Here is a 27,281-nt window from a genome sequence, read left to right as displayed (position 1 = left end):
ATTATTTTTTTTTATAATTATCCATACTAATCCATACTAATATTATAAATGGGAAGGTGTGTGTGTCTGTTTGTTTGTCCGTCTTTCACGGCAAAACGAAGCCACGAATTGACGTGTTTTTTTAAGTGGAGATAGTTGAAGGGATGGAGAGTGACATAGGCTACTTTTGTCTCTTTCTAACGCGAGCGAAGCCGCGGGCAAAAGCTAGTTATCTGACAAGTGCAACACACTAAACTATTAGAAACGGTTTTTAAAGTACTATGTTTCATATAATTCAATTTGATTTGTAAACTTATTAATACTGGCAATTACTGGACTGGTATTTTTTCTTGCATTTAATTGAGATTTAAATCGCTTTATGTTAATGTTACCAGTATGTTTCATGAAGAAAGTATCAGTAGGTACACATTCACTATCAACATTCTACCGTCATTTTTCGAGTCGGGTATATTCACAGTAACTTCCCTCAACACTATCTTTGAAAGTACACAGGGATAGAAAGTGTCAAAAACAACTTGTTCCGCAGATATGCTTTTAGGCCGAAAACAGTCGTTAAGCGGCTTACACGGATCAGAGTGCTTTTAAGAGACGTGTGATGGTTTCATTGAGTTTTAGGGGTCTTCCTCGGGTCACTAAGTGGGAATCTTATATTTGGGATACAAAAAGCGTATTCCTCTTTACTAAAATCAATTACTGAGTTTTATCTTTCGTTGTTCTATGGTTTACTCAAGGGATAAAACTATTCTAACGTCGTGCCTTGCGTGGGCGACGGTCGCGCGATGGTCGCGCGACGGCGATGCGACGCATACGAAATCAAATCTTATCGATATGGAAGTATGAGACGCGACGGCGATGGTCGCGCGACGGTCGCGCGACCGTCGCCCACGCAAGACACGGCGTAACGGATTATAATAATATCGCGTAATGAATTACCAACTTCTCGACGTTTCGAATTTTTTACAAAGTTCGTGCTCGGGTAAATAAATTGCACAACGAGTAAAAACAGTCATGTAGGTACTAAACTTATGAACCGATTGTCAATAAAATTATAATTTGAATCAAAATCGTAATCGTTCATTACTTTTTGTATGTGAGTAGTTTTGCACATTGTATTTTTTCTTTAAAAGTCATCTTTAGTTACTTCATCTATTGCTAAGCATTTCCCAAATACATACTAGTACTTATACCAATCTGCGCCTAAATTCATTATGCCGCGGCTACATTCTGAAGGAAACCTTTTATGTATAAAATTAACATTTCTTAAGCATTTTGCATATATTTCGGTTTTGAAGCTACTTATGTTAATTAAATGTGTTGAATCTCATATTTGACCGTAGCCGAAATTTGAGCAGTGGTAAGTAGGTTTAGAATGTTTTTTTTTGTGGTTCAAGATAAACGGGCGCGATGAAAGTTTAGGACCGATATACAGAGTAATGCAGGCAAACTGCATGTGTTGCGAATTGCCATACCCGAAAAAATTGAAAATATATATTTTGTGAATCGACAGTGACAGCAGGGGGTTAACTGCGCCACCTAGCGTGATAAAATGATCTTTTGTGATGTAGGTATACTCAGGCCTTTATTTCCAATAGCTAATAATATAAAGATGTGCTCTGCCTATCCGACGTTTGAATCTTTGTATTCAAAAAGTGTCATTAGTAAAAGCTGTCGCTAGTTAAAATCCAACATACCAATAAAGCCTTGAAAGTAAAATTTACTTTGAGTACAGGACTTTTTTTAATATTTTTTTCCTCTTAAAAAGCCATAATATGCGTGGGTTTGTTGAGGGATGCGTCCCAGTGGACATCCCTAGCATAATTCCGCCCTGAGCGTGACATATAATAATGTTAAAAGCATAAGTACTTCGCGTAGGTGCTAATTTCAAGAACTCACTTTGCTTGAGTAGCTTAGTAGGTATACTTCAACTTCCAAATTACACTCTGGAGATAATATTTCCTCACGAAGTTTGTTGTTTAGCAAATTAGCATCTAATATTGTCTTCGGTTACCGCGATAGTTACTCATGAAATAAAACTATGGAAACGGATTAAATCGCGTATAATGAATTTAAAATACATCCCGACGTTTCGAACTCTTTACAGCGTTCGTGGTCAACGGGTGACTGAGGAAAAATTAAAATGTGCATAACCTACCCACTTACAAGAAATATTAACGAACCATGACCACAAATAATATAGATTTCTAAGGCAGGTTCACACACTATTAATAAAGCTAGTTATACAATATTCAAAAAATTTTACCATTACTCTGTTAAAAAATAATTAACCAATTAATCTACACAAAATTGACAAAGAAACAAACTGCAAATGTCCAACACCATACAACACAAATGCCTCACAGCCTTCGTCGTGCTTGTTCCATTATCAGATGTACTACTGGATCCCAAGCCGGTGGTAAAGTAAAGCCATCCTCTCTATTAAAGTTTGGATATTTCTTGATCTCAATGGCCTCTCGCAACATTCTGGGTATATATCGCTTCTCCTTAGCGAGAACCAGAGGCTTGTCAAACTTTATAGCATGATTGACTTTATCCATGACATGTTCAGAGACTGCAGACCTTTGCCGACGGTGCTTGACATCCGCTATGTGTTCCTTCACCCGTGTGGAAATGCTTCGTTTCGTCTGTCCCACATATGATAGGCCGCACTCACAGTCTAGCCTGTACACTCCCGCGCTTTGTAGAGGAGTTTGACATTTCACAGGCCTCAGGAATTGGGACATCTTCTTCATAGGCTTGAAATAAGTTTTAATAGAAGCCCGTTTCAAGATGTGGCTGATCCTATCTGTGACCCCTCTAACAAAAGGGAGAATTGCAGGCCGGCGCTCGACTGTAGGGATCTTCAAACGGGCCTTCTTTAAATTCATTATACGCGATTTAATCCGTTTCCATAGTTTTATTAAATTAGCATCTAGTTTAGAATAAGCGAGCAACTGCAGTCACTGTCTTAAGTGTTTTCGTGCAAGTTTAATTGATTATTTTAATTTATTACTTTAGATGCGTAAATTTCAGTGGGCACAATAAATGCATATACATAAATATCTATAGGTATTATTTGCGGGGGTAGGTTCGGTCATGTATCTTAAAAATAATTGATTTAAGATTTTTAAGGAAGTAAATAAAATCTACTTTATATCTGTATCTGTAGATACAAATATAAAGTTTAATTCATACTAAACTGAACACAAAAATTGTTTAAGTTACAAGTGTTTTTCTTGCAGAAGCGGCCCTTGTTGCGTTGGGAGGCGCGAGCGCAGCTTTAGTGCTACTGCTCATAATGGCGGGAGTGTTAGTGGCGCGCAGGCGCAAGAACAGCCCATCGCCGACACCGTCACCGCCGATCTTGGTGTATCCACCGCATGATATCGCTGGACCATGTTACATGTACGTATACGTATTACGTATTTAGTTACGTACCTAAATATTCATCATGATATATTGTTCGTAATGGTATACTCTTGGGTCGACTCGTTCGTTCTTCGTCCCGTTCCTAAAGTCCGATTATGCTTTCGTCAGCTATTCTTCATTCGTCAACTTAGTCTGCAGTCGTTATCGTGTTGGACCATTAATTTTTGGCCTTTTTCTTTTTCGTCATTTCGTATTTGGTCATATTCTAAGTCGGTACCGACCTAAGACTACGAAAAAACATGAAAAACATAGATCTAACAGCGAACATGCCGAAAGAAGATTATGGCGAGTAAAGAACGAGACGGATTAAGATAGAAATGAACAACGAAATTGACTGTAGTTGAGAAATACCATCGACGATCGTGGCGAATAAAAAATGGCTGACGAAAGCAGAATCGGACAAATTTAGGAACGTGACGAAAAACGAACAAGACGATCCAAGAATATACCTTCATAATCACGGGAGGGGAAATGGAGCGAAACATGTCGAGCGTTATATCGACTTAATACGTGAGTATTTGAGTAACCGCTTAAAATATTTTTAAATAGGTACATAAATCATCACTTTTTTATGCCGGTGACTGTACGTATACAGATTAACAAAACAAATAAAACAATCTTCATTTCATCACGAAAGTGTTACCTACTCTTTAGAATGGAGTGCTTTACTTTATACTGTGTACCGTACCTACACAGCTGTGTACACGTGTGCATTGTACGTGTAGATACTATGGAAGTAGCAAAAACAGCCCTTCCCGACGCCGTTACCATGCTACTATAAATAGTTTTAAGTTACAAATCTTACGGTGGTATAGGTATCAATGACCTGGGGCCCATTTCTCAAAACTGAAAATTACAAGCTACACGCGGAAGTCTCTTTCCAACTTGTCATATTAGACATTGCCTACCACTTGTAGCTTCGAGAAATGGTCCCCAGATACATCGTAGGCTAAAACGCAAAAGCACCGTTTCTTACGAGGTTATTGTAACACCAACGACGCTCTCAACTGTAAAACGCAGTCGCCGTAGCCGAAAACGGCTAGGAGGAGATGATGATGATGATGATTGTAACTTAGCGTGTTCGTTCAACTATCTGATAACTTTTACTAGCAAATTAGTACTTTGACAGGTAAACGAAGAAACGGACCGCTATTTTACGGTCGAAGAATTCTAGTCGCAATACTTCGTAACTTTATAACGACCAAAGTTTTAACTGAGAAATAATTGTGCAGCAGACTACTTTACAGTTCTTTGAAATAAAACTGAGTTCATTGCGTGAAATAATGCAAAGAATATTTTATGCATTTACACAGGTAACTAATTAACACGCGATGTATTCAATTAATTAAATTATTGTTTGCCTTATGAAATTTGTTTAAAATATGATACGCAGGGCTGTGAAGTACCTGTAGTGATAATATTTACAAAATAATGGCTGCGGTTTAACCTGTAATTAACTCGTATCAAATGTTTATTATTTGGATGAAAATCATGAGGATACTTTATTTAAATAGAAAGCAGTAAACTGTTTAGTAGGTAGATAGATAGATAGATATCTTTATTTATTAAAGAAAAAGAAACAGTATTTCACACAATTGTAGAACAAAGACTTTCACTTAAAGATCGTCAATTCCAAATTTTACAAAATAATAACAAAGAATATCATAGATACATACAATAAAAACAAATGCTAGTGTATAATTAGCTACCTATTCACATACCTGGGTACGTAGCCGAATGGCACAAACGCTCACGATACACTCACGAAACGAAACGCTAGTAGATATCTATCTCCATCGCTCGTGCGTATTGGCGCGACAGAGTCAGACTACCTTTCGTGGCGTTTCGTTTTCATTTCGCGTCGCGGAAATGCCATTCGGTTACGGCACCTGCCCCTCTAGCACAACTTGCCTTGAAGTCGCGCTTGATGTATGGACTCGCGCGCAACAAGGCAAGTTGTGCTAAAGGGTCTGGTAAATTGCTATGTATGTAAACTCAAGGGAAGTTAATTCTAAAAGTACCCTTTTTGTGACGCACAGCAAAACAACGCTGAAGTGGATTAGAGTTCCTAGATAATAGGTATAGAGATTTATCTTGGAGTGTGGAGCTTACTCAAAGGCGCGCTACTTGGAAGAACAAACATTTGATTGGGCGGTATTCACAACATCCGCAAAGAGCAAGGGAACACAAGTTTCTTAGGACCTTTTTGAATAGAAGCACCGATTGTACTCACCGCAGTAATGGAGTAAGCAAACGAAAGGACGTGTTTGCCAGTTCGATCTAAGATACTATATACCTATCTAGGTACAGTCTGACCTTTGGCCTTTCGGCATCTCGTTGTTTATAGTAGGTTGGTAACCAAGGGATGAAAAGCATCCATTTCTGACAAGATTTTTTGAATGCAACGTAATGAGAGCGCTAATAGTTCGAGTCATTATGGATTTCTTTCAACTGACTTTAACACTACCTTTTATTTGGAATAATATGATGATTGTATTACGCGTGGTATACTATTGGGTCGTCTCGTTCGTTTTTCGTCACATTCCTAAATTGGTCCGATTCTACTTTCGTCAGCCATTCTTTATTCGTCACGATCGTCGATGGTCTTTCTCATCTACGGTCAAATTTGTTGTTCATCTCTATCTTAATCCGTCTCGTTCTTTACTCGTCATATTCTTCTTTCGGTATATTCACTGTTAAAACTGTGTTTTTCGTATTTTTTCATAGTCTTAGGTCGGTACCAACTTAGAATGTGACCAAATACGAAATGACCAAAAACGATCGAGTCGAAATAATAAAAAGGCCAACAACTCATTATGGTCAAAGATGATAATGACTGCAGACTAAGTTGACGAATGAAGAATGGCTGACGACAGCAGAATTGGACAAATTTAGGAATATGAGGCGATAGACGTGTGTATTAAGTATACTAAACATGACAAAATTATACAGTTATTATTGTATATTTCTATAAAATTTGAATGGAAAAATACATCGCAGCACATCAATTCGTTCATAGCTCATCATTAAAAAAACATGAGTTAAAAAACCCCAGCATAGCGTTTACTAAGTCCGCCATTTTTTGTCGCTTTTTTATTGTGCAATATAGTTTAAATACCTACATTTAAAAACCCTAGAATGAGCAACGTCCCACTTTCACAGCAAGAGAAATAAAAGCTTTATTTCGGTTTATTTAATGTAGGTCAGCTCATTAAATATATCTGCAGGCAATGTCGTTTCTCTGTCTTCAAGACTACGAACAAAGCTTTAATACAAATAAAGGACTAAGTGTGCTTGGACAGGAGGGTCAGTTTACAGTAAAAGGCGAATGAGAAGGAATCTAAAGACTGTCGGGTCACCAGGCTCGGTTAAGCTTGATTTTATTGGGGTTTCAGACCGCTTTGTAAATAAAAAGCATTCGGAGCTAACTAGAAAGACCACAAGTTACGAATTTGCCGGGCGATATCGGTTAGGGATGGTTAAACCAAACCGAATTTTGTGTTCGCAATTTTTTTGTATGGGAATTTCCATAAACCTGCTGCGTGACGTTGACGTGTCTGTTAACTGTGGTTGATGCAATTGGCTCTTAGTCGTGTATTGTCAAAGTATTTTTCGTCAAAGTAGGAATGCCGATTCTTGACACAAGATAAAACTTCTAGAACCTCAGTTTTGTCAATTTGATCCAGATCCTTACAAAGGAGTTTATTAAAAGTTTTATTGATTTATTGATTTTTGAATAACTCACGGTTATTTTCATTAGAGTTATATTGACCGGGATATGATATGTTTTTCCGTGATCAATGATGCATGCAACTGCGTCGAAATATCGGGAGCTCGACAAAAATCAAAAAGGTAATCACGGTCTATGTCCCGGTCAATATGTCTAATGAGTTTATTAAAGTTAGTGGCGCCATATAACCTAGCATAGGTATTTTTAGGCTTATTTATCCTACTTATATATGGAATCATGTATGTATATATTGTCCGGCAAATTAGTAATGTGTGGGCCCCTTACGTTACCCTTGATGACTAGGTACGAGTACATACATTACGTGAGCATGAGCACGTATTTGATTAGAATTTCATTATCGGCTTTGTTCCTTTGTTATCGCTTAGCAACGAGAGTAGGAGCAAAACAATAACAGGAATTGTTTTGTTTTCCATTAGAATGTAATATAGGTATTCCAATTCCGAGTAAGATGTTAATAACTAATGTATATAGCTGGAGATAATAGCTAAGTTACCTTGGTTACGGAGTAAAGATCCTAGGTTCAATTCACGAGAGGGGAAGAATCATTTCTGCTTCCTCTAACATGGAACATTAAATTGTATAATTGTGTCCTTTATATTTATATACCTCTAGTTAAAATACTACTAGGCGTTCTTGGCATTAGTCATTCTTAAGCAAAAATAAACATCAACTCAACATTACCTATCCATATTTTTGAAATCCCAGTTATATAAAAAGTCTCATAAAACAATTTCGATAAAACTTATATTGAACATGGCCAAAGAAGGAATTTTTTCGCTGCCAAAATTGTACCTATCATATTTATATCTAGTTTACTACTAAACGAGGACGTCCTAGCAATAGTCAACAACAAATAACATTATCCCTACGTTTAATTAAACTCCAGATAGCACGTTACAAAGCTACATAAAAACTTCTATTGAACAACAATTTCAATAAAACTTTTGTAAACAGGACCAAATAATTGAACTTTGGCTGCCCAATTCTGTCTTTCATATTAAGACGACACAGGAGGGGTCAATTCTCCATTCAAACGCTTTCGACTATTATTTCCCTCCTGGTTTTGAAGATAGAGCAATGATTTTTTCAACAGAGAATATTATTATTTTTATCTGTGTCTGACCGTTTTGATTTTTTTTTAATTTTTTTTTTTAAAGACGCTAGAGCCAATCAAAAATTTCCAAAAACGGCCTTTCTCATTTTGGCGCAAAAAAAACTAGATGGTCCGACACAGATTATTTCATTGTTGTTCAGATTCTCGACATTCGTTACGATTGATTAACTTTTGAGGGAGGAAACATTCGAGAGCGGAACCTCGACTTTAAAGATTTTTTCGCAATATCTTTTAACTGAGTTGTTCTTAACGGACGATTTTTTTCGATAAGTCTAATTACTAACACTAGTAAGTATATTTATTATTTAAATAAATTCCCAAATTGAAAGGGGGGCTCCTTTCCATTTTAGGTTTTCACTTCTGTAGCGTCTTAATAAGTAAACAAACACGTCTTGACATTAGTCTAGTCCAGTCATTATATCCCTGTTTTTCAATTAAATCCCAGATGGCACGATACAAAGTTACATAAAACCTTCTATTCAACAACATTTTCAATAAAACTTGTGTTGAACAGGACGAAAGAAGTGAACTTCTCTCTGCCTACACTCCGTTCGTCGTCGCTCGGCGAGCTACGTGACGTCATCTCCGTGAGCAGTCTGGGCAGCGAGGTGCTTTGCCCGCCCATGCCTTCGCAAATACGGTCCAATTCATTCAGTAAGTATAAAACTCACGTGAGACTCAAACATATTTATTTAAAAAAAAATTTCTATCGTCGACTTTAATCTGTCAATTAGGACACCATAGACTAAACTATAAGTGCTGACTTTTCAGTGTATTTCATTATAATTCACTTTAGTTAACTGTAATAATTTCAAAAATAGAACTTCATATAAGTTCTATACTAATTTGCGATACCTGGCAATTTTTTTTGCATCTGAAACACATTTTTTTTTATCTATCGCGTTATCGACCAATCAGAGACAGTTAATTATTATAAATAATTGGTTGCCAGGAAATTCGAAGAACTAGCTTGGAATAATCAGCCTTTAGGCCCACTTAGGTTTTAAAAATCTTATATCATTACAATCCAAAAATTAAAATCACCTTGAACTGGCAGCTTTATCTTCCTGCAGTCTGCATCTAAGGGAATCGTAGATATAAGCCCTGCACCACTGAATAGTTATTCACTCGCTACAGAAATAGGTGGACAGGACAAAATATTGGCGAGCAATCGAATGAAGCGATTGATATTTAGTATCGCAGCACGTAGTAGCGGAGAGATGAGCGAATGACAGGTATAAACGTGTTGGTCTTTGATGTACCTACGCCGCTCACGTCCCAGTTCTCCCATCGTCTCGCTAGTTTCGACATCCGCTATAACTTCCGTTTGAAAAATAACAGAACCGGAACCGAAGCGGATGTGCAAAACAAGACGGAGGTTCCGCAGAAACGGAAGCAGAAGCAGAGGTCCGTTACATCCCTGGTTGATACAGCGATGAACGACGCTATTAACATTAATTTTAACTTGAATGATGATGTTGTTTGTCCTTTGATGATGAAGGTGATGACTCATAGAAAAAATATTGTATACAGTAGTGATATAATTAAGCTTTTCTCTCTCGTACCGTATTATTAGGCCACGCAGCAAGCTTCGTGGCCTAAACATGGTACCTACTCGACTGAAACGCTCTGTATTATATCACGATTGTATAAAATACTATTAAACTTAACACGCGCTTAAAATATTTTTAAATATCATTCAGTAAGTATTTAGATTTAGACTACGACAAAAGAATACCCTAGCGCAGCTCTTTAAGTTTGAGGGCACCGATGTTTTTGTTTTGGAATTTTCCTACACATGAAATTACGCACATTTTCCCATTACTCGAATATCAAATAAATGTTTCACATTACCTTGCGTCGTAAGGATCATTACATTAATTTATGACCTGATTCTCGCTAAAACCATTTTACCGAAAGGAAATGATGTCGAATGCCACAAGAAATAAATTGCCAAGACCTTTAACATCAATCAAAAAATAAGTTATTACATTACATATGACATGATTTGTATGAGTTGGTACTCGTAAAATCATTATTAGATTATAAAAGCTCAAATAAATACCCAAAAATGATTAAGTTCCTTTCCAGGTGTACGAATAGATTATTATTTGAAGCAAGAACGATTTAGTACTGGACTGACAAAGCCCATACAAAAAAGCGTACCTTTGAAATGTATGGCCTTTTAGGCCTAGATGGCGCTGTGTCGCAGCCTGAAAGTGGCCAAAATCATATTTTCCCCAAATATTTTTGCGTGTTTTTATTTCTTATAAGAACAAATGACATAGGTACTTACTTATTTCTTTATTTTTAAATCATGATATTACGTCAATGCACATTTAAAAAAAAATTGTAGGCATCATCACTATCATCAGTTTAGTTATGATAGTATTTAATGGGTGGCGCTAAAAAATCGAGGTACGATTCTCAGTATGAAGTATGTAAATCCTATATTTAATCCTTTATTTGAAGTGATTTTAATAAATTTATGTATGCCTCGAAAAGTACCAATAGGCAGCTTATATTAATTTGGCATTCCAAGCGAACGCCCAATCTCCCATAAATTTAATAATTTTAATAGAAACTTCCTTTGAACTCTGGTTTTAATAAGGAAAAATTTTAAAAAATATTTTAAAAATCGGTCTATCATTCTCACCTACGACAAACTTTATAAATAAGTAAAGATCGTTATCAGCGTGCTGTATTGGTGGCAGAGTATGGTTGGCAAAAAAACAATTACACAAGTATTTAAAAATTATGTACTTAACAGATTTTGAAATATCTAAATTACATTGAATAAATAACAAAAATTTGTTCATGAAACAGATTTATTTGGCTTCGTGCATTACTTTTGACTTGAACTACTTGAGTCGTATCTAGAGTGCATTTGATTATTTAGATTAAAATAATAATTACACTTTGCCTAATGTATTTTTATGACATAATTAATGTCATTTGACGTATATTGTTTTAAAAATATATAGTTGGTCGGAAAAGGCTTTGTACCGTAGAGGTGTAATCCTAAGAAGGTTATTTTGTACTTAAGAACAAAGTGAATATTTAAATGTAAGTATTTGTTTTTTTGCCAACCGTACCATTTGCCACGAAAAGTGCACCTTGATAACTATATTTATAAATAAGAACCGGCCAAGTACTAAAATTTGAGCCACACCGCAACGATATCTTTGATGGGTGGCCCACAAATTTAATTTAATGATTTGCACGTAATGAGAAGTTAGATAAATAATACGGTAGACGCAGTGAAAAACTTTATGTGATAAGTCAGTAGTAAGGACCAAAAAAAACTGAACAATAAGACTTGATGTTCTAAATTCGAATTTTAGTAAAAAAAATCTCAACATATCAAGTTTTTCACGCCATCTACCGATTAATAGTAAACGTTTTTGTTACACTGTTAGGTAAGTTACTCAGCTAAATGTGACCTAGTGGAATAATACCTACATATCATTATCTTCCTTGCGTTATCCCGGCATTTGCCACGGCTCGTCGGAGTCTGGGGTCCGCTTTGACAACTAATCCCAAGATTTGGCGTAGGCACTAGTTTTACGAAAGCGACTGCCATCTGATCTTTCAACCGGAAGGGCATAAGCCTTATCGGAATTAGTCCGGTTTCCTCACGATGTTTTCCTTCACCGAAAAGCGACTGGCAAATATCAAATGACATTTCGCACATAAGTTCCGAAACTCATTGGTACGAGCCGGGGTTCGAACCCACGACCCCCGGATCGAAAGTCGCATGCTCTTACCGCTAGGCCACCAGCGCTTCGGAATAACACCTACATAGCTGGTCAAAGAACCGACGAGCAACTTCCATAATTAGGTTGGCAAGGTACACAAGTAAGAATTAATTGCGAATTGGGCCCTAAAATAAATTTCCTGAGACATCGTATTAAACAAACACTCAAAAGGCGCTGGAGCGTTTTTAGCATAAAAAAATTCTTGCTTAAAATATTGTATAAAATAATTATTTTTGCCTAAAGCTGAGCTGTATATATAATATACTTAACTGAGGAAGAAGACGTACCTAGTTTGAATTATACGGTATTTGAGTTTTGTTTTGTTAGATACACGAGTATTCTATATATAGAATACAAATATATATACAAAACTACTGCTAGCCGAATGGCATTTCTACGACGCGAAACGAAAACGAAACGCCGCGAAAGGTAGTCTGGTTCTGTCGCGCAAATACGCAAGAGCAATAGAGATAGATAGCTACGAAAGAGATATTATCTTGAGCGTTTCATGAGCGTTTGTACATTCGGCTACGCACACCGGTAAGCTTTCTCCAGCAATAGACGTCTTTTAGCTAAAATGATGAACAGCATTTTAGTATTCTAATAGCATTACAAAGTTTTCTAAACAGGTACGAATTGAGATGCAAAATTGCAAATAAATTTAATAAGTCTATGGTAATGTCTTCACGACTTGAATATATATTTATTGCGGTCATCAACCTGCGACCTTTGGCAAATTGCAATGAAGTGGATAAACATATCGTCACTACTTTTAAAAAATCTCGTATCTCACGCTGCTCCTCAAAGTTAAAACGCAGTAAGTCTATATGCATTCCATACATACTTACTTCAATATTCTTTTCATTGACAGACGAAGATACAAGTTCTTTTTAAAGTAGTGACGATATGTAAATCGATTTACAAAAGTTTTCAGACAAAACATGTCCCTCAACCTTAGATTAATATAAAAGAGAGAATAACCCAGGAATAAGTACACACCTATAGCAGGCCTACGTCACTCGCTCGCGGTCGCGCGTTAAGTACCTACCTAGTACCTACACGCTAGCCGTTCATTCGAATGAACAAGTGGCCGAGGGGCGCGACGCGCCCGACTGAGTAGTCGCGTGGCACGTACCTAATATTCTTCTGAGCTTTACATAGTAACTTATTAGTATTATAAAACGTAGGTGTTTGTCGTTTTGCGGGCAAGTGAGGGATCTGTTACGTTGGTAACTTTTTAATAATCTGTGCCTAATAGTATCTTTATGGTATTTAAATAAAAGTTAACAAAATATACCCTCAAAGGGCTCCTTAAGCCACTTGGGGGTAAATGTTCACACTATCAAATAAGAAGGTTAAAGACAGGTCACTTTTATGATTTTTAACTTGATTTAATTTTATTTTGGTTTCTGATTGGAAATCAGATTCCTTTTGGGAGCGTAGGTTCGTATCCTACCGACTGCGCCATTTAAAGTACTAGCACACCTCAGACACTGGCGATCAGATATATGAAAGAGGCGCGTTCCTAGAACACTGTCTAAACTGATGAGTGAATTATGAGAAGTCGACTGTTATTAACAGGCGGTAACTGTGAGGTAACCGAGAGGGGGTGGGCGGCACTTTTAGCGGGGAGCGGGAGTAGCCATACTGTGTGATTGACGATTGTACTCTTTATTATACTGTGGTACTAGGGCCAGGGATCATACAATGAAACCTCACCTCAGCTGATAATAAACTGATTTATTATTTTCGCTTGCATGACTTTACCGCCTACCCTACATACAAATCTACCCACACAGTAATATTTGTGACAGTGGAATTTTATTGGAAGTGAGTTGGAGTACATTTTATTTACCACTAAAATTTAATTTAAAGTTTAGCCAAAGTAAACTAAAACTTCACGTATCGCGAATGAATAAAGGGTTTAACGAAGAAATTCGCACACAATGCATTACACTAATGGAATCTGAGTCTGAAGCATTTCCAAGTGTGTGCTTCGGTAGGCAAGTATTATTTCATTCAGGTTTATGTGATGTTTGTGTTTGATACATTTTAAGTAACCACCATGTAAAGTGTGGATTTCAAGTGTTGTGTGAAACGTAATTGATGTGGTCAGGACAAACGTTGGATCCATTTACAAGTAGGAAAAACTAAACTAAAGTGAAAACACAACTTTATATGTAAATAATGCATAAGGTACAGCGGGGCTAATCTTGACTGGGAAGCAATTTTATTGTAACTGATCCATTTTTAGGGTTCCGTAGTCAACTAGGAACCCTTATAGTTTCGCCATGTCTGTCTGTCCGTCCGTCCGTCCGTCCGTCCGCGGATAATCTCAGTAACCGTTAGCACTAGAAAGCTAAAATTTGGTGCCAATATGTATATCAATCACGCCAACAAAGTGCAAAAATAAAAAATGGAAAAAAATGTTTTATTAGGGTACCCCCCCTACATGTAAAGTGGGGGCTGTTATTTTTTTTCATTCCAACCCCAACGTGTGATATATTGTTGGATAGGTATTTAAAAATGAATAAGGGTTTACTAAGATCGTTTTTTGATAATATTAATATTTTCGGAAATAATCGCTCCTAAAGGAAAAAAAAAGTGCGTCCCCCCCCTCTAACTTTTGAACCATATGTTTAAAAAATATGAAAAAAATCACAAAAGTAGAACTTTATAAAGACTTTCTAGGAAAATTATTTTGAACTTGATAGGTTCAGTAGTTTTTGAGAAAAATATGGAAAACTACGGAACCCTACACTGAGCGTGGCCCGACACGCTCTTGGCCGGTTTTTCCATTATTACACTATGGTGTTGAGTTCTACTGTATCCACTGAACACGCCTACCATATATAACCGGTGGACACTATTTAATAATGCAAACATTGTAAAACGGAAAAAATGGACCAGTTACATTTATCCCGCTGTACCTTATAGCATTTCTATAAATGAATTAATGGTTTTGTATATTACTTTTGCATATCTATAAATATATAAAAGAAGAAGCTGACTGACTGACTGACATATCAACGCACAGCCGAAACCGCTGGTCCTAGAGATTTCAAATTTGGCACGTAGGTTCCTTATATAGTGTAGAGGAGCACTAAGAAAGGAATTTTCAAAATTCACCTCCTAAGGGGGTCAAATGGGGGTTCAAAGTTTGTATGGGGAAACAAGATTAGTTTGCCTATTTTATTCTAAACTTCACAGGAAGATTCCTTAAGACATATGACTGAATACGTGTTTCAGGTTTTTTGAAAATAAACCCCTAAAATGGTGAAAAGGGGGTGATAAAGTCAAAAAATCAATATGGGTATCGTTTTTATGGTTTATCGGGTCGCTGATCACGATAAATACAACGTTTTTAAAATTTAACGAGGCGGAAGTGAAATACCTTCTCCCCTGTTGTGGTGCAGTGGGGTTTAAATATCAAAAAAATATATAAAAGAAGATATTGACTGACTGACTGACATATCAACGCACAGCCGAAACCGCTGGTCCTAGAGATGTCAAATTTGGCACGTAGGTTCCTTATATAGTGTAGAGGAGCACTAAGAAAGGATTTTTCAAAATTCGCCTCCTAAGGGGGTCAAATGGGGGTTCAAAGTTTGTATGGGGAAACAATGTTAGTTTCACTGTTTTATTCGAAACTTCACAGGAGGGATCCTAAAAACATATGACTAAAGACGTGTTTCAGGTTTTTTGAAAATTTAACCCCTAAAAGGGTGAAAAGGGGGTGATAAAGTCAAAAAACTAATATGGGTATCGTTTTTACGGTTTATTGGGTCGCTGATCACGATAAATACAACGTTTTTAAAATCTAACGAGGCGGAAGTGAAATACCTTCTCCCCTGTTGTAGTGCAATGGGGTTTAAATATCAAAAAATATATAAAAGAAGAAACTGACTGACTAACTGACATAATATATCAACACACAGCCGAAACCGCTGGTCCTAGAGATTTAAAATTTGGCACATAGGTTCCTTATATGGTGTAGAGGAGCACTAAGAAAGAATTTTTCAAAATTCTCCTCTTAAAAGGGTGAAATGGGGGTTCAAAGTTTGTATGGGGAAACAAGATTAGTTTGACTATTTTATTCGAAACTTCACAGGAGGATTCCTAAAGACATATGACTAAATACATGTTTCAGGTTTTTGAAAATTTGACCCCTAAAGGGGTGCAAAGGGGGTAAAGTCAAAAACACCATATGGGTATCGTTTTTATGGTTTATCAGGTCGCTGATCACACCGATTAAATACAACGATTTTAAAATCTAATGACGTGGAAAAAAGATTTTCTCCCCTGTTGTTGTGCAATGGGGTTAAAATATCCAAAATAGCCATAAGTATAGGTTTAGTTTTCATCTTTACTTCTGGTTCAAGAGATTTCAAATTGACACGGAAGTTCCTTAGAGGAGCACTAAGAAAGGATTTTTCAAAGTTCACCTCCTAGCATGATAATTTGACAGGGGCAAGGACAGGGACAGGGACAGGGACGGGGACGGGGACGGGGACGGGGACGGGGACGGGGACGGTTAGGGTTAGGGTTAGGGTTAGGGTTAGGGTTAGGGATAGGGATAGGGATACTGATAGGGATAGGGATAGGGATAGGGATAGGGATAGGGATAGGGATAGGGATAGGGATAGGGATAGGGATAGGGATAGGGATAGGGATAGGGATAGGGATAGGGATAGGGATAGGGATAGGGATAGGGATAGGGATAGGGATAGGGATAGGGATAGGGATAGGGATAGGGATAGGGATAGGGATAGGGATAGGGATAGGGATAGGGATAGGGATAGGGATAGGGATAGGGATAGGGATAGGGATAGGGATAGGGATAGGGATAGGGATAGGGATAGGGATAGGGATAGGGATAGGGATAGGGATAGGGATAGGGATAGGGATAGGGATAGGGATAGGGATAGGGATAGGGATAGGGATAGGGATAGGGATAGGGATAGGGATAGGGATAGGGATAGGGATAGGGATAGGGATAGGGATAGGGATAGGGATAGGGATAGGGATAGGGATAGGGATAGGGATAGGGATAGGGATAGGGATAGGGATAGGGATAGGATAGGGATAGGGATAGGGATAGGGATAGGGATAGGGATAGGGATAGGGATAGGGATAGGGATAGGGATAGGGATAGGGATAGGGATAGGGATAGGGATAGGGATAGGGATAGGGATAGGGATAGGGATAGGGATAGGGATAGGGATAGGGATAGGGATAGGGATAGGGATAGGGATAGGGATAGGGATAGGGATAGGGATAGGGATAGGGATAGGGATAGGGATAGGGATAGGATAGGGATAGGGATAGGGATAGGGATAGGGATAGGGATAGGGATAGGGATAGGGATAGGGATAGGGATAGGGATAGGGATAGGGATAGGGATAGGGATAGGGATAGGGATAGGGATAGGGATAGGGATAGGGATAGGGATAGGGATAGGGATAGGGATAGGGATAGGGATAGGGATAGGGATAGGGATAGGGATAGGGATAGGGATAGGGATAGGGATAGGGATAGGGATAGGGATAGGGTTAGGGATAGAAATAGGGATAGGAATAGGGGACGGGGATGGGGATAGGGATAGGGGAGGGATGGGGACAGGGACGGGACGGGGACGGGGACGGGGACAAGGATAGAGATAGGGACGGGGATAAGAATAGGGATTGGGGTCGGAATAATCGGTCGGCAATCGATATCTAGGCAGTGTAAAATGCAGGTGGCTCAGTGGGAAGGGATTAGTAAGTAGGCATCGGCGAGTATCCTGAATCCGTAATAACTATTACATTCAATGTGCTGTAGGAAGATCGTTGTTTGCTTGCCTTTTATATGTTTACGTTTGCAATAAGTATAAGCAAAATGGAAAAAATTGTAAGCGATAATGCAAGGAAGTACTTTTTACCCTACCGACCATAGCGTGGAGATACTGGCTATGTGGGTTGTATGAAGTTTCCCCAGTATAAATATTTATATAGGTAAAATACATACATATTTGTACCTACTACCTACGCTGTGGTCGCTGTGTAACAATTCTACAATCATTGCAAGAATTTCTTTTAAAACAATAGTAATATGTGTAAGGTACAGTCAGCCAAAAAAGTGGTTTACCACTTTTCGATCAATAGAGTCGAAAAGTGGGAAACCACTTTCTTGGCTGACCGTACAGCAAATAGATCAGTTACAATGGCCCTCCAGTCGAGAATTGCCCGCTTTACCTTAATCGAAATAATCGCGGACAGATGTACCTACAAAGAAACCTACGGATCCAAATGAAAATCTTATTTTTTGTAAACGTTTCAATAAGAATACTTTTATTACGCGGGCGAAGCCGCGGGTAAAAGCTAGTATTTTATAAATAGCTTAAACTAAGATATAAAATGAATAAAAAGCAATACGTTACATTAACATAGAGAATAATAGCTGTTACTGTTCGTATTTATTTGTACTGTACGTGTTTTGTATTTATTTGTTGTTTGTGTTGTCATGGTCAGAATGTTAGTCATGGTTAGTATGTGTCAGCATAGTAAACTAGTTCGGTTCGTCTTGGCCTACGCTGGACTTTGTTTTTTCTTTAGTGTATGATATTACATATTTCAGTTTTTAAGAGTTTTATTAACTTTTAATATACATAATAATCCATACTAATATTTTAAATGGGAAAGTATGTGTGTCTGTTTGTTTGTCTCTCTTTCACGGCTTAACAGAGCGACGAATCGACGTGATTTTTAGGTGAGATAGTCGAAGGGATGGAGAGTGACATAGGCTACCTTCTGTTTCTTTCTAACGCGAGCGAAACCGCGGGAAAAAGCTAGTAACCTATAATATACCCCATAGATTTCATTAAAGTGTCAAAAGGGCCTCTACGCGTTGGCTTCGGCTCCGCACACGCCCCCCAAAAGTCCGGAAGGCCGATAATAATCACTGATTCAAAAACAACAAAACGTTATCTAAGTCTGAATATTCGAATAAGTACCTACTATTTTATCTTACAAGCAAAATCGCTTTTATATCTCACTACTGCTCGATAGAACTAAGTGAAGATGCTCGAATGTGTACTTAAACATCCTGCCTATTGCGTCGTAAACGTAAAAAGGGGACAAACCTATTTCCGACTATATTTTCCCGGAGACATCTGGAATAAGTACTTGTTGCTTTATTAGGCTTGCTTGTGAGTTGTGTTGTGTTCCAGGTTACGTTGCCAAATGCACAAACGCGTATTATGATATCGTTATCGTAGCCATCTATCTCTATCGCTTTTCCGTATTGGCGTGACACAGCCAGTCTGCGCTTCGATCAAAGCAACAACAATTGTCGCTAGGGCGGCAGTAATAGTAAATGGATTGTTAAACAACGGATAAAAAGCCAATAGTACATAATTAGGGGCAGTTTGGCGTTCGAACGCAGTGAGATAGTCCGAATCTGAAATGGTTCAATTCACTATCCTTTTTATTTCGGACTCGATGCAAGTAACATACTACTCCTGTATTTTACTACTAAACTTCTATTATAGCAATTCTTCAGCGACCTTGTCATTGTCAATTTGTGTAAAACTGTCGATATTTTTACCGTCAAAAAAAAGGTTCAAAGCTGAAGTGTCGGGCGGATATTTCCAAAGGAAATATTTACGTAGAGTTTTGTCCAGTTTGATCTGATCAAATATTTACATTGCAAAAGACTTTGACTCTTGGTATTCAGTTACTGGTATTAACTTACTTATATTACATCGAAAATATAATTGTATTTTTGTAAGGAAATACTCTCTTTGAAAGTACGACAATTTGAATGAATAAAAACAATCCCTGGAGAAATGGAATTAAATGTTTTCTTTATAAAATGGGAAACGAAGTTGAGAGCGGTTCCGCATCATCATTTTTTATAACTTTTCACGGATTATTTGTAAAAAAAAAACTTTTCTTTTGTATTGATGAGTCATGCGTCAAGGCGGTTTGTGCTACTTATGCTAATTTTGCGTTAGTGCCAAATATTCCCTACTAAAAGAAGAGGCTAAGTAAATTAAAAACTGAAAAATTAATGTCTTGTGTGAGGCCTGACCAAGCAAAGCAAGGGTCTCACTCAATTCAGTAATATTGCAGACGTTTCTTTTTCTTTGTTAAAATGTTAGTCAAATGTGTTTTATACTTACCCCAAAAGCAAATGTATTGTTTCCATTAGACTAATCCAGATACACCGAAGACATATCAGGATTTGTGTTCCCTTTTGCGGAGACGAGGGTTGGCTGCAATAATTAGGTGAGCTTGAGTCCGTGGCCCACTTCTGGCACTGGGTTAGTTAACTGTCAGTAACAATTTAGGAGTTATGTCTGCCCGTCTTGACAACAAAACAATTTGTAAATAATATAAAATAATTGTGAGAATGAACATTTTACTATATTCAAGGTCAAATTATTTTATCCACTACTGGATAAAATGCGTAGGTTTTTATCACTGATGTAACTGCCAAGATGTAACGTGTTGTTTCGAAAAAAAAAAACATTAATTTCATTTCAATAACTAAAAGGATACTACAACCTACAAATCACCATTCATCATAAATAAAATAAAAACCTGACTCCCTACACAATAATTTCATCAATGTCTAGGTATACGAGTATATATTTTGCGCCAATTTCATGCAGATTAATAAAATAATTTGTAATTCTACACTATCTGCCTTTTCAATTGAAAGATCAAATATGCATATCAAATATTTAATACTCGGTTGGAATTACTCAAAATTTATTATCAAGAATAGGGTAATATTGATAGAATTTTCCACGTTAATATTATTAGGAGTCTTATTTAATTTATACCTCAATTCAACAAAGTAAATAAATTCAAATTGTATTGACACAGGATTCCTCTTAGTCGAGAGTTTCAAGTTATTCGTGTTTGCTCTTCAATGTGTCTAAGACGTTACGCGTTCCTCCTTGGTTTGCTTTCCCTCTGCAATAACGTTGGGCCTTATATCAAGTAGAAAATTACATGTTTTATTGAATTACTTAGGTAAATAATCCTGTCGATAAGCAAAATTATTTTAAGATATTATAATCTCCCCTTCATAATAAAATGTAAATTGCCAATAACTGGCCCCATTACTATAACTGGCCGGCAAGCATGGTCGCGCGATAAATGATAAAACATCAGGCCGTCGCACATCGCACTATGTATTTGTAAGTGCGATAGGGACGGCGATAGGGGCGGATAGGGGGGATTTATCATTTATCGCGCGACCAGTAGTTAGTAATAATACTGAGACCATGCAGTATTATTATTTATGTAAATGATCTGACCTACATTTTTTTGTAAGTTGTATAATAAAATCCTATTACTTTTATAATTTACTAGCTTTTTCCCGCGGCTTCGTTCGCGTTAGAAAGAGATAAAAAGTAAGCTATGTCACTCTCCATCCCTTCAACTATCTCCACTTTAAAAATTCACGTCAATTCGTCGCTCCGTTTTGCCGTGAATGACGGACAAACAAACAGACACACACACTTTCCCATTTATAATATTAGTATGGATATGGATTAATAGCATATTTAAATATGTTTGAATTTCAAAGGTGGGCACGTGAATTTCATGTTATAAATAGTAATTTCAGAAATTTCCTTAAAATGTGTTTTGATTTCTTATTGTATCAAAAAATATTAAATAAAAAGATAATGAAGAATTTTATTTTTACCGTATAAATCCAATCATTTATGAATAATTAGATCCACAGCATTATTAATGAAATTTCGGTAATGGGAATAATGGGGACTCTTTTTGTCAAGATGTGTCTAAAAGCGTTTCAAAGGTAAAATTTAATTCAAAGGAAGTAATTAATTCTAATGAATGTCAGAGGTTTTCTTTGGCTTTTAAGTAGGTACCTACGTGTTTTGAAATTCTGAAAGAATACGCTTTTTTTGGTATGAATTTGTATACTATATAATTAAGTATAATATTCCAAAATAGTCCCATTATACTTTATGAATGACTTCTATTAAATCTAAACAATGCACTGACAGAGTCGATATTACATCGCAAGAATTATTTGATGCAATGTTGTAAAAAATACTTTTAATTAATCTTTGCTCTAAACAACAATAACAACAAACAATAAACCCGTAGTAAAGACTTACAGATTCCTAATTCAACGAAAAATCGTGTCAGCAATCAAATACGCAGTAACAAAAACTTAGTAAGTACTTAAGATAAATCCTGGAGCTCTGGAACAGACGTAGGCTTTAGATAAAACATATTACCAATCATTGACTATCTACTGCCAACACTCAAGAGGGACGCTGGATACTTTTTCGCCCAATAGAAATAAGATTAAGAGTTTTTCAAACATGTTTGGAATTAAATTGGTAGGGAGAGGTCCAATCGCATTGTGTACCGTCGCCTAGGATTATACGAATCTCCTTGGACGTTTTGGAGAATATTGGAGCTTCAAAAGATTTAATATTTTCGGATCTCTCGTGCCTAGCTAAGGTGTGGATGATCTGTTGTCTTGCGAGAATGAAACGCATAGTGTCTCTTTATAACATTTGAGACAGTGAGAGTTGATTTTCCTACGGAGCAATGTTAGCTACGTGACCTAATACCATTGAACAATTACGGTTATAATAAATTCAACAGGGGGGTTACCATGACGTACTAAAGACGTTCAGTTTAGGTTGAGAGAAAGGGACACAGCTATAGCAGTTACATAGCTCCGTCCCTCTCTCTCAACCTAAACTGAACGGCTTTAGCACGTCATGGTAACCGCCCTGTTCGCTTAATAAAGTCAACGTAAAGTTTACATTGTCAACGTACATTTGCCAATGTACTATACAGTCAAGTACAAAAAAAAATATTTATCGAAAAATTCGTCTCATAAATATGGTACTACGGTATTCAGGGAAATATGTATATGTATGTAGGTAATTACTTTTTTTAAAAGCAGGTATATATCTTTTAAGTGATTTTTAACTTTTAATACGTTTTTTTTTTATTTAATTGAGATCCAAAGGTCTGTATGGTCAGTTTAAAACTTTACGTTGACTTTTTTAAGCGAAATTTTCACTTTATTATAACCGTAATTGTTCAATGGTATTAGGTTCAATGGTTACCTAAATGTAACAAAGGTAGGTTATGTACGTAAAAGGGTCAAAGGTCGTGGCAGGATATTAAATTTTAAACAATACCGTCTCAGCACCCTGTTGTCGTCAGTATCCTGTCGTTTCAAAGATGTTGCCCACAATAATAAGCTTATTATTAAATACCGGAAGATATTGCATAAGTAGACGGTATGAGGTATTCTGGCATCGGCATTGTTCTTACTTGTGGATTATTATTGGTAAATAGGTATACATACATAATTATATTATGTTACCCTATTGAATAATTAACTGTTTCTATGTTGGAGAAAATGAGCGGGATAGAAAAAGCAACAAACAAAGCCAAATAATTGAATGTACAATTGTACAGTGAGCTAAAAAGTGCATGGTGAATTTATAAATAAATTCATTCATAATAAAATTTCCCCTTGCAATTTCGCAGCTCACTGCTCCTACAAGAGAAAATATGTTGGGATACCTATTACAACCCGACGAAATCACCAAGACCATTTAAGGGGAAGTAAAAGATAGGCTAAAGAGAGGAAAGCATATTTAGACAAGATTGCAAATGGGCACTTTCAGAAATTGTGACCCAAAATTAGTGACAGTGTTTAACACAAATTAACTCGGTGCCAGTTTTGTGACGATAATTAAGAATAAAAATATCTAAAAACCAACATTTTACATGTTCTAAATGTAAATTTTTGCTTAGTTATAATTTATGTAATTAACACAAAAGCAATATTTTTATTATCATGCTTAATTGTCGTCACGAAACTGACGGAGTTAATTTTTGTTAACAACTTTCACAATTTTTCCCAATTTTTGAAAATGCCCAAATATTAAATTTAATCTAGTTCTTGTGATCTTGACTTATAAATTGTCTATCTCAAGCTACACAGAGTTATATTTCTTTAGTGCTTATCCAAGATCGATATTTTCAAGATGTAATGCTTCCCCAGCTTTTCTATACACTGCCCATCCCACGTTACGTTCTAAAACAACAACTTGAATACTCTCGTCGAGCGTCTACAATAATATTTCTATATAAATTCTTATATTGTATCGACTATTCTTTCGCATATGACAAGTTCTACCGTCTTCTATTTCAATCTAAATATTCAAATGCGCACATACAACTTTACTATTGGAACTAGAAGTTGAATATTGAGATATGTAGGTACACATATTAAAGCAACATTTCAGTATTATAAATACTTTATTCAAAGGTTAATTGAGAGGTCGCTATAAACTCTTCAAAAATAAAATACATTAGAAAAACTTCAGCCTATGCCGCTGTGACCCGGGTAGCCGAGCGGTTTTAGGCATCAAGCTTGACTACAAAAGACGCTAATGTCCCAGAGCTGTAAGAACCTCTTTTTGACACATGACAGCGTCCACAATACGTAAACTCGCGCAACCTAATGAAACTTAAATAAAATCCTGTTGATATTTAAAAAAATCAAGTACTTAAAAACAATATTTCGCTTACTTTAAACATAATCTTACACATGTTACATTTTTGCGGATCTTCGTTAGTGAGTATTTTACGATATTAATTTATCACTTTAAACTAGTGTTGTGGCAGAGTCTGTCATTTCGATTCAAATGACATTTCAGTAAGTTGATAGAAATCGTATATTTGTTTAAGCGCCTCCTTGTACAGAGGGCCTAATCGATTCAACCAATTCGAAATTAATCGTTAGATTTGGTAAACGATACCTACGTCTTAGCCACATCGCAACATACTTCAAAACAAATGTATCAAAAATGTGAACTTACAGATCCGGGACAATAAGTAGTTCAATTCCAGCATCGGGCAGTAGGAATATTGGATGCATTACGTCATATAGTTCGACTGTAGAATATAGGTCCCATTGTGGCGTGGGTGACGGGCTAGTATTTCTTGTTTCAAATGACTACTCACTACTCACTACAAATACTACAATATCACAATTTCGGTTTTTTCAACCTGTTGATTGCTAATAAGTAAGAGTGGCACTGAAACGTCATTTGATTTACTTATTAACTCTGTCTACCCCTTGTAGGAATACAGGCTTGAATTTACGTACTGTCAGGTGGGTCTCCAGTTTTATTAAAGTAGCTTTATCCCTGCCTGTCTCGGGTCGTCATGTAGTCCTTTCATTTATTTGACGTAGAATAACGGTACGTCTTGGTTAATTGGCTTAACGGGGCATTGTTTGCCTTGTTTAAAGCATACATAACAACGTTTCGAATACCTATTGTTTTGATTCCAACCGTATATCGGGGTCACCAGAATACAAGGGGTGAATAGAGACATTTTGAAGTTTTTAACATGTTATGTATATATATTTTTTTTATACTACGTCGGTGGCAAACAAGTATACGGCCCGCCTGATGTAAAGCGGTCACCGTAACCTATGGACGCCTGCAACTCAAACAGTGTCACATGCGCGTTGCCACCCCATTAGAAACTTGTACATTCCCTTTTGCTGTGTTAAGTACACAGCAAAAATGAGTGTACAAGTTCCAAGGAGGGTTCGGGTTGCCGACGACTCAAAGGACAATAAACGGAACAAGTTAGTTCCGTAAGTCCTCCCGTCATCAGCACACCGCACCCTCGTTGAGCTCTAGTATATAATTTTATTATTATTTATGTTGGAAACATGTTGGGGCAGGGCACCTGATACGGCACGATACTTTTGTACATAAAATCAATAATCGAAGGGCAAATAGAAAAGAGGAGAGGCAGGGGAAGACCGAGGCGTGAGTTTTAGACCAACTTAAAGAGAAGACCAAAATAACGGAATTACGGAATCATAGCGTTTACTCCACAGACAAGAGCCTTACTCTTAAATAATATGATGATGATGATGTATTATATTGACTGGGATATAGACCGTGATAACTGTTTTGATTTTTATCGAGCTCCAAATATTTCGACGCAGTTGCATGCATCATGATCACGGAAAACTGAAGAAGGCGGGTGGATGTCAAAGTTGTGTAGACAGCGCGCGATCTACTCTCCTTCGCGCGCGTCGGCTGCTCTATATCTCGGTCCGGTATTTCCTGGTCTATATCCCGGTCAATATAAGTCTAATGAAAATAACCGTGAATTTTTCAAAACTCTCATGTATATCCATCTACTTAAGGTTCGAGAAATATAGAAATATAAATTGGTATTTGGTAAATAATTCTTATCTACTTTGTTCGGCGTCAAAGACATATGTACGTAACTCCATATAGACGGATAAAATCTAAGAAACAAACGTACCTCAAAGCCCTAGAGAAAAAGGTACGGTGACCTAGATGGCGTTACACCTTTGGGGAACGCTCGGCTAGATGACGCTAATATTAATATTTGACATTTTAACACATATCAAGCTAAGAAATTAAGAATATATGCCAAATTGTCAAAACTGAGGTTCAAAACTTTTAAGCTTGTGTCGACAGATGGCAGTCTATGGACTGTGAAGTGTGATTACACATTTTACTTTGACAGTAACTCTCTATAATACTCGATCCTCTTTGTTCGGCGTAAACAATTACTGGTCAATGAGAAGTAGACTATTTAATTTACACATTTCAACTAAAACAAATTATCGAAACTGCCTAAAATTTATGTTTTGACTCGTCAAACAAGAAATGAAGCACGTCTAAACTTTGTATAGGTATACTACCGTATACCTATACAAAGTTCAGACGTGCTTCACAGTGTGTGTTCAGGCGTGTTTTGGTAAATGTAATGATAGTGACTATGGAAGGATTTGGAAGCAGTCGCCCAGGATCGTGAAAAGTGGAAGATTCTTCTATAAAGAGCCCTATGTCCCTAGTGAGGGATAACAGGAATACATCATCATCATCATCAGTGACTAAAGTACAATCATCAATAATAATACCAAATTTCTTTATAATTTAGCATTTGGTACTCAAAATAAATGAAAATATTATATTTTTTTCTATAAAATATTGAATTGTATAACAGAAAAGTGTAATATAAAAACATAACATCAGCGGTATATCCCTCTAAATTAAAAAGTGGCAACATCGTAGTGTCGTCCCGTTTTCTCACATAATATTGATTTGAAAGGGATGACAATACAATGCCACTTTTTACTTTCTTCTTTTATTGGTCAGACTGTAAAGAAGTAC

At 36.8% G+C, this 27,281-nt stretch overlaps 1 protein-coding gene across 1 annotated transcript in view; it reads left to right on the top strand.

Moving 5' to 3' along the window:
- The window catches only part of LOC125231053 (synaptotagmin-15-like), a 129,916-nt gene that overhangs the window by 36,013 nt on the left and 66,622 nt on the right, over positions 1-27,281 (top strand). The window contains exons 4-5 of the mRNA XM_048136397.1: positions 3,240-3,402; positions 8,806-8,945. Of these exons, the coding sequence (XP_047992354.1) occupies positions 3,240-3,402; positions 8,806-8,945 (303 nt within the window). The remainder of the gene's footprint in view (positions 1-3,239; positions 3,403-8,805; positions 8,946-27,281) is intronic.

Source organism: Leguminivora glycinivorella, chromosome 11 (genome assembly GCF_023078275.1).
Source record: "Leguminivora glycinivorella isolate SPB_JAAS2020 chromosome 11, LegGlyc_1.1, whole genome shotgun sequence".
NCBI classification, from domain to species: domain Eukaryota; kingdom Metazoa; phylum Arthropoda; class Insecta; order Lepidoptera; family Tortricidae; genus Leguminivora; species Leguminivora glycinivorella.
Note: the sequence above shows the minus strand (reverse complement) of the source record. Positions and strands in the feature narration are given on the sequence as shown.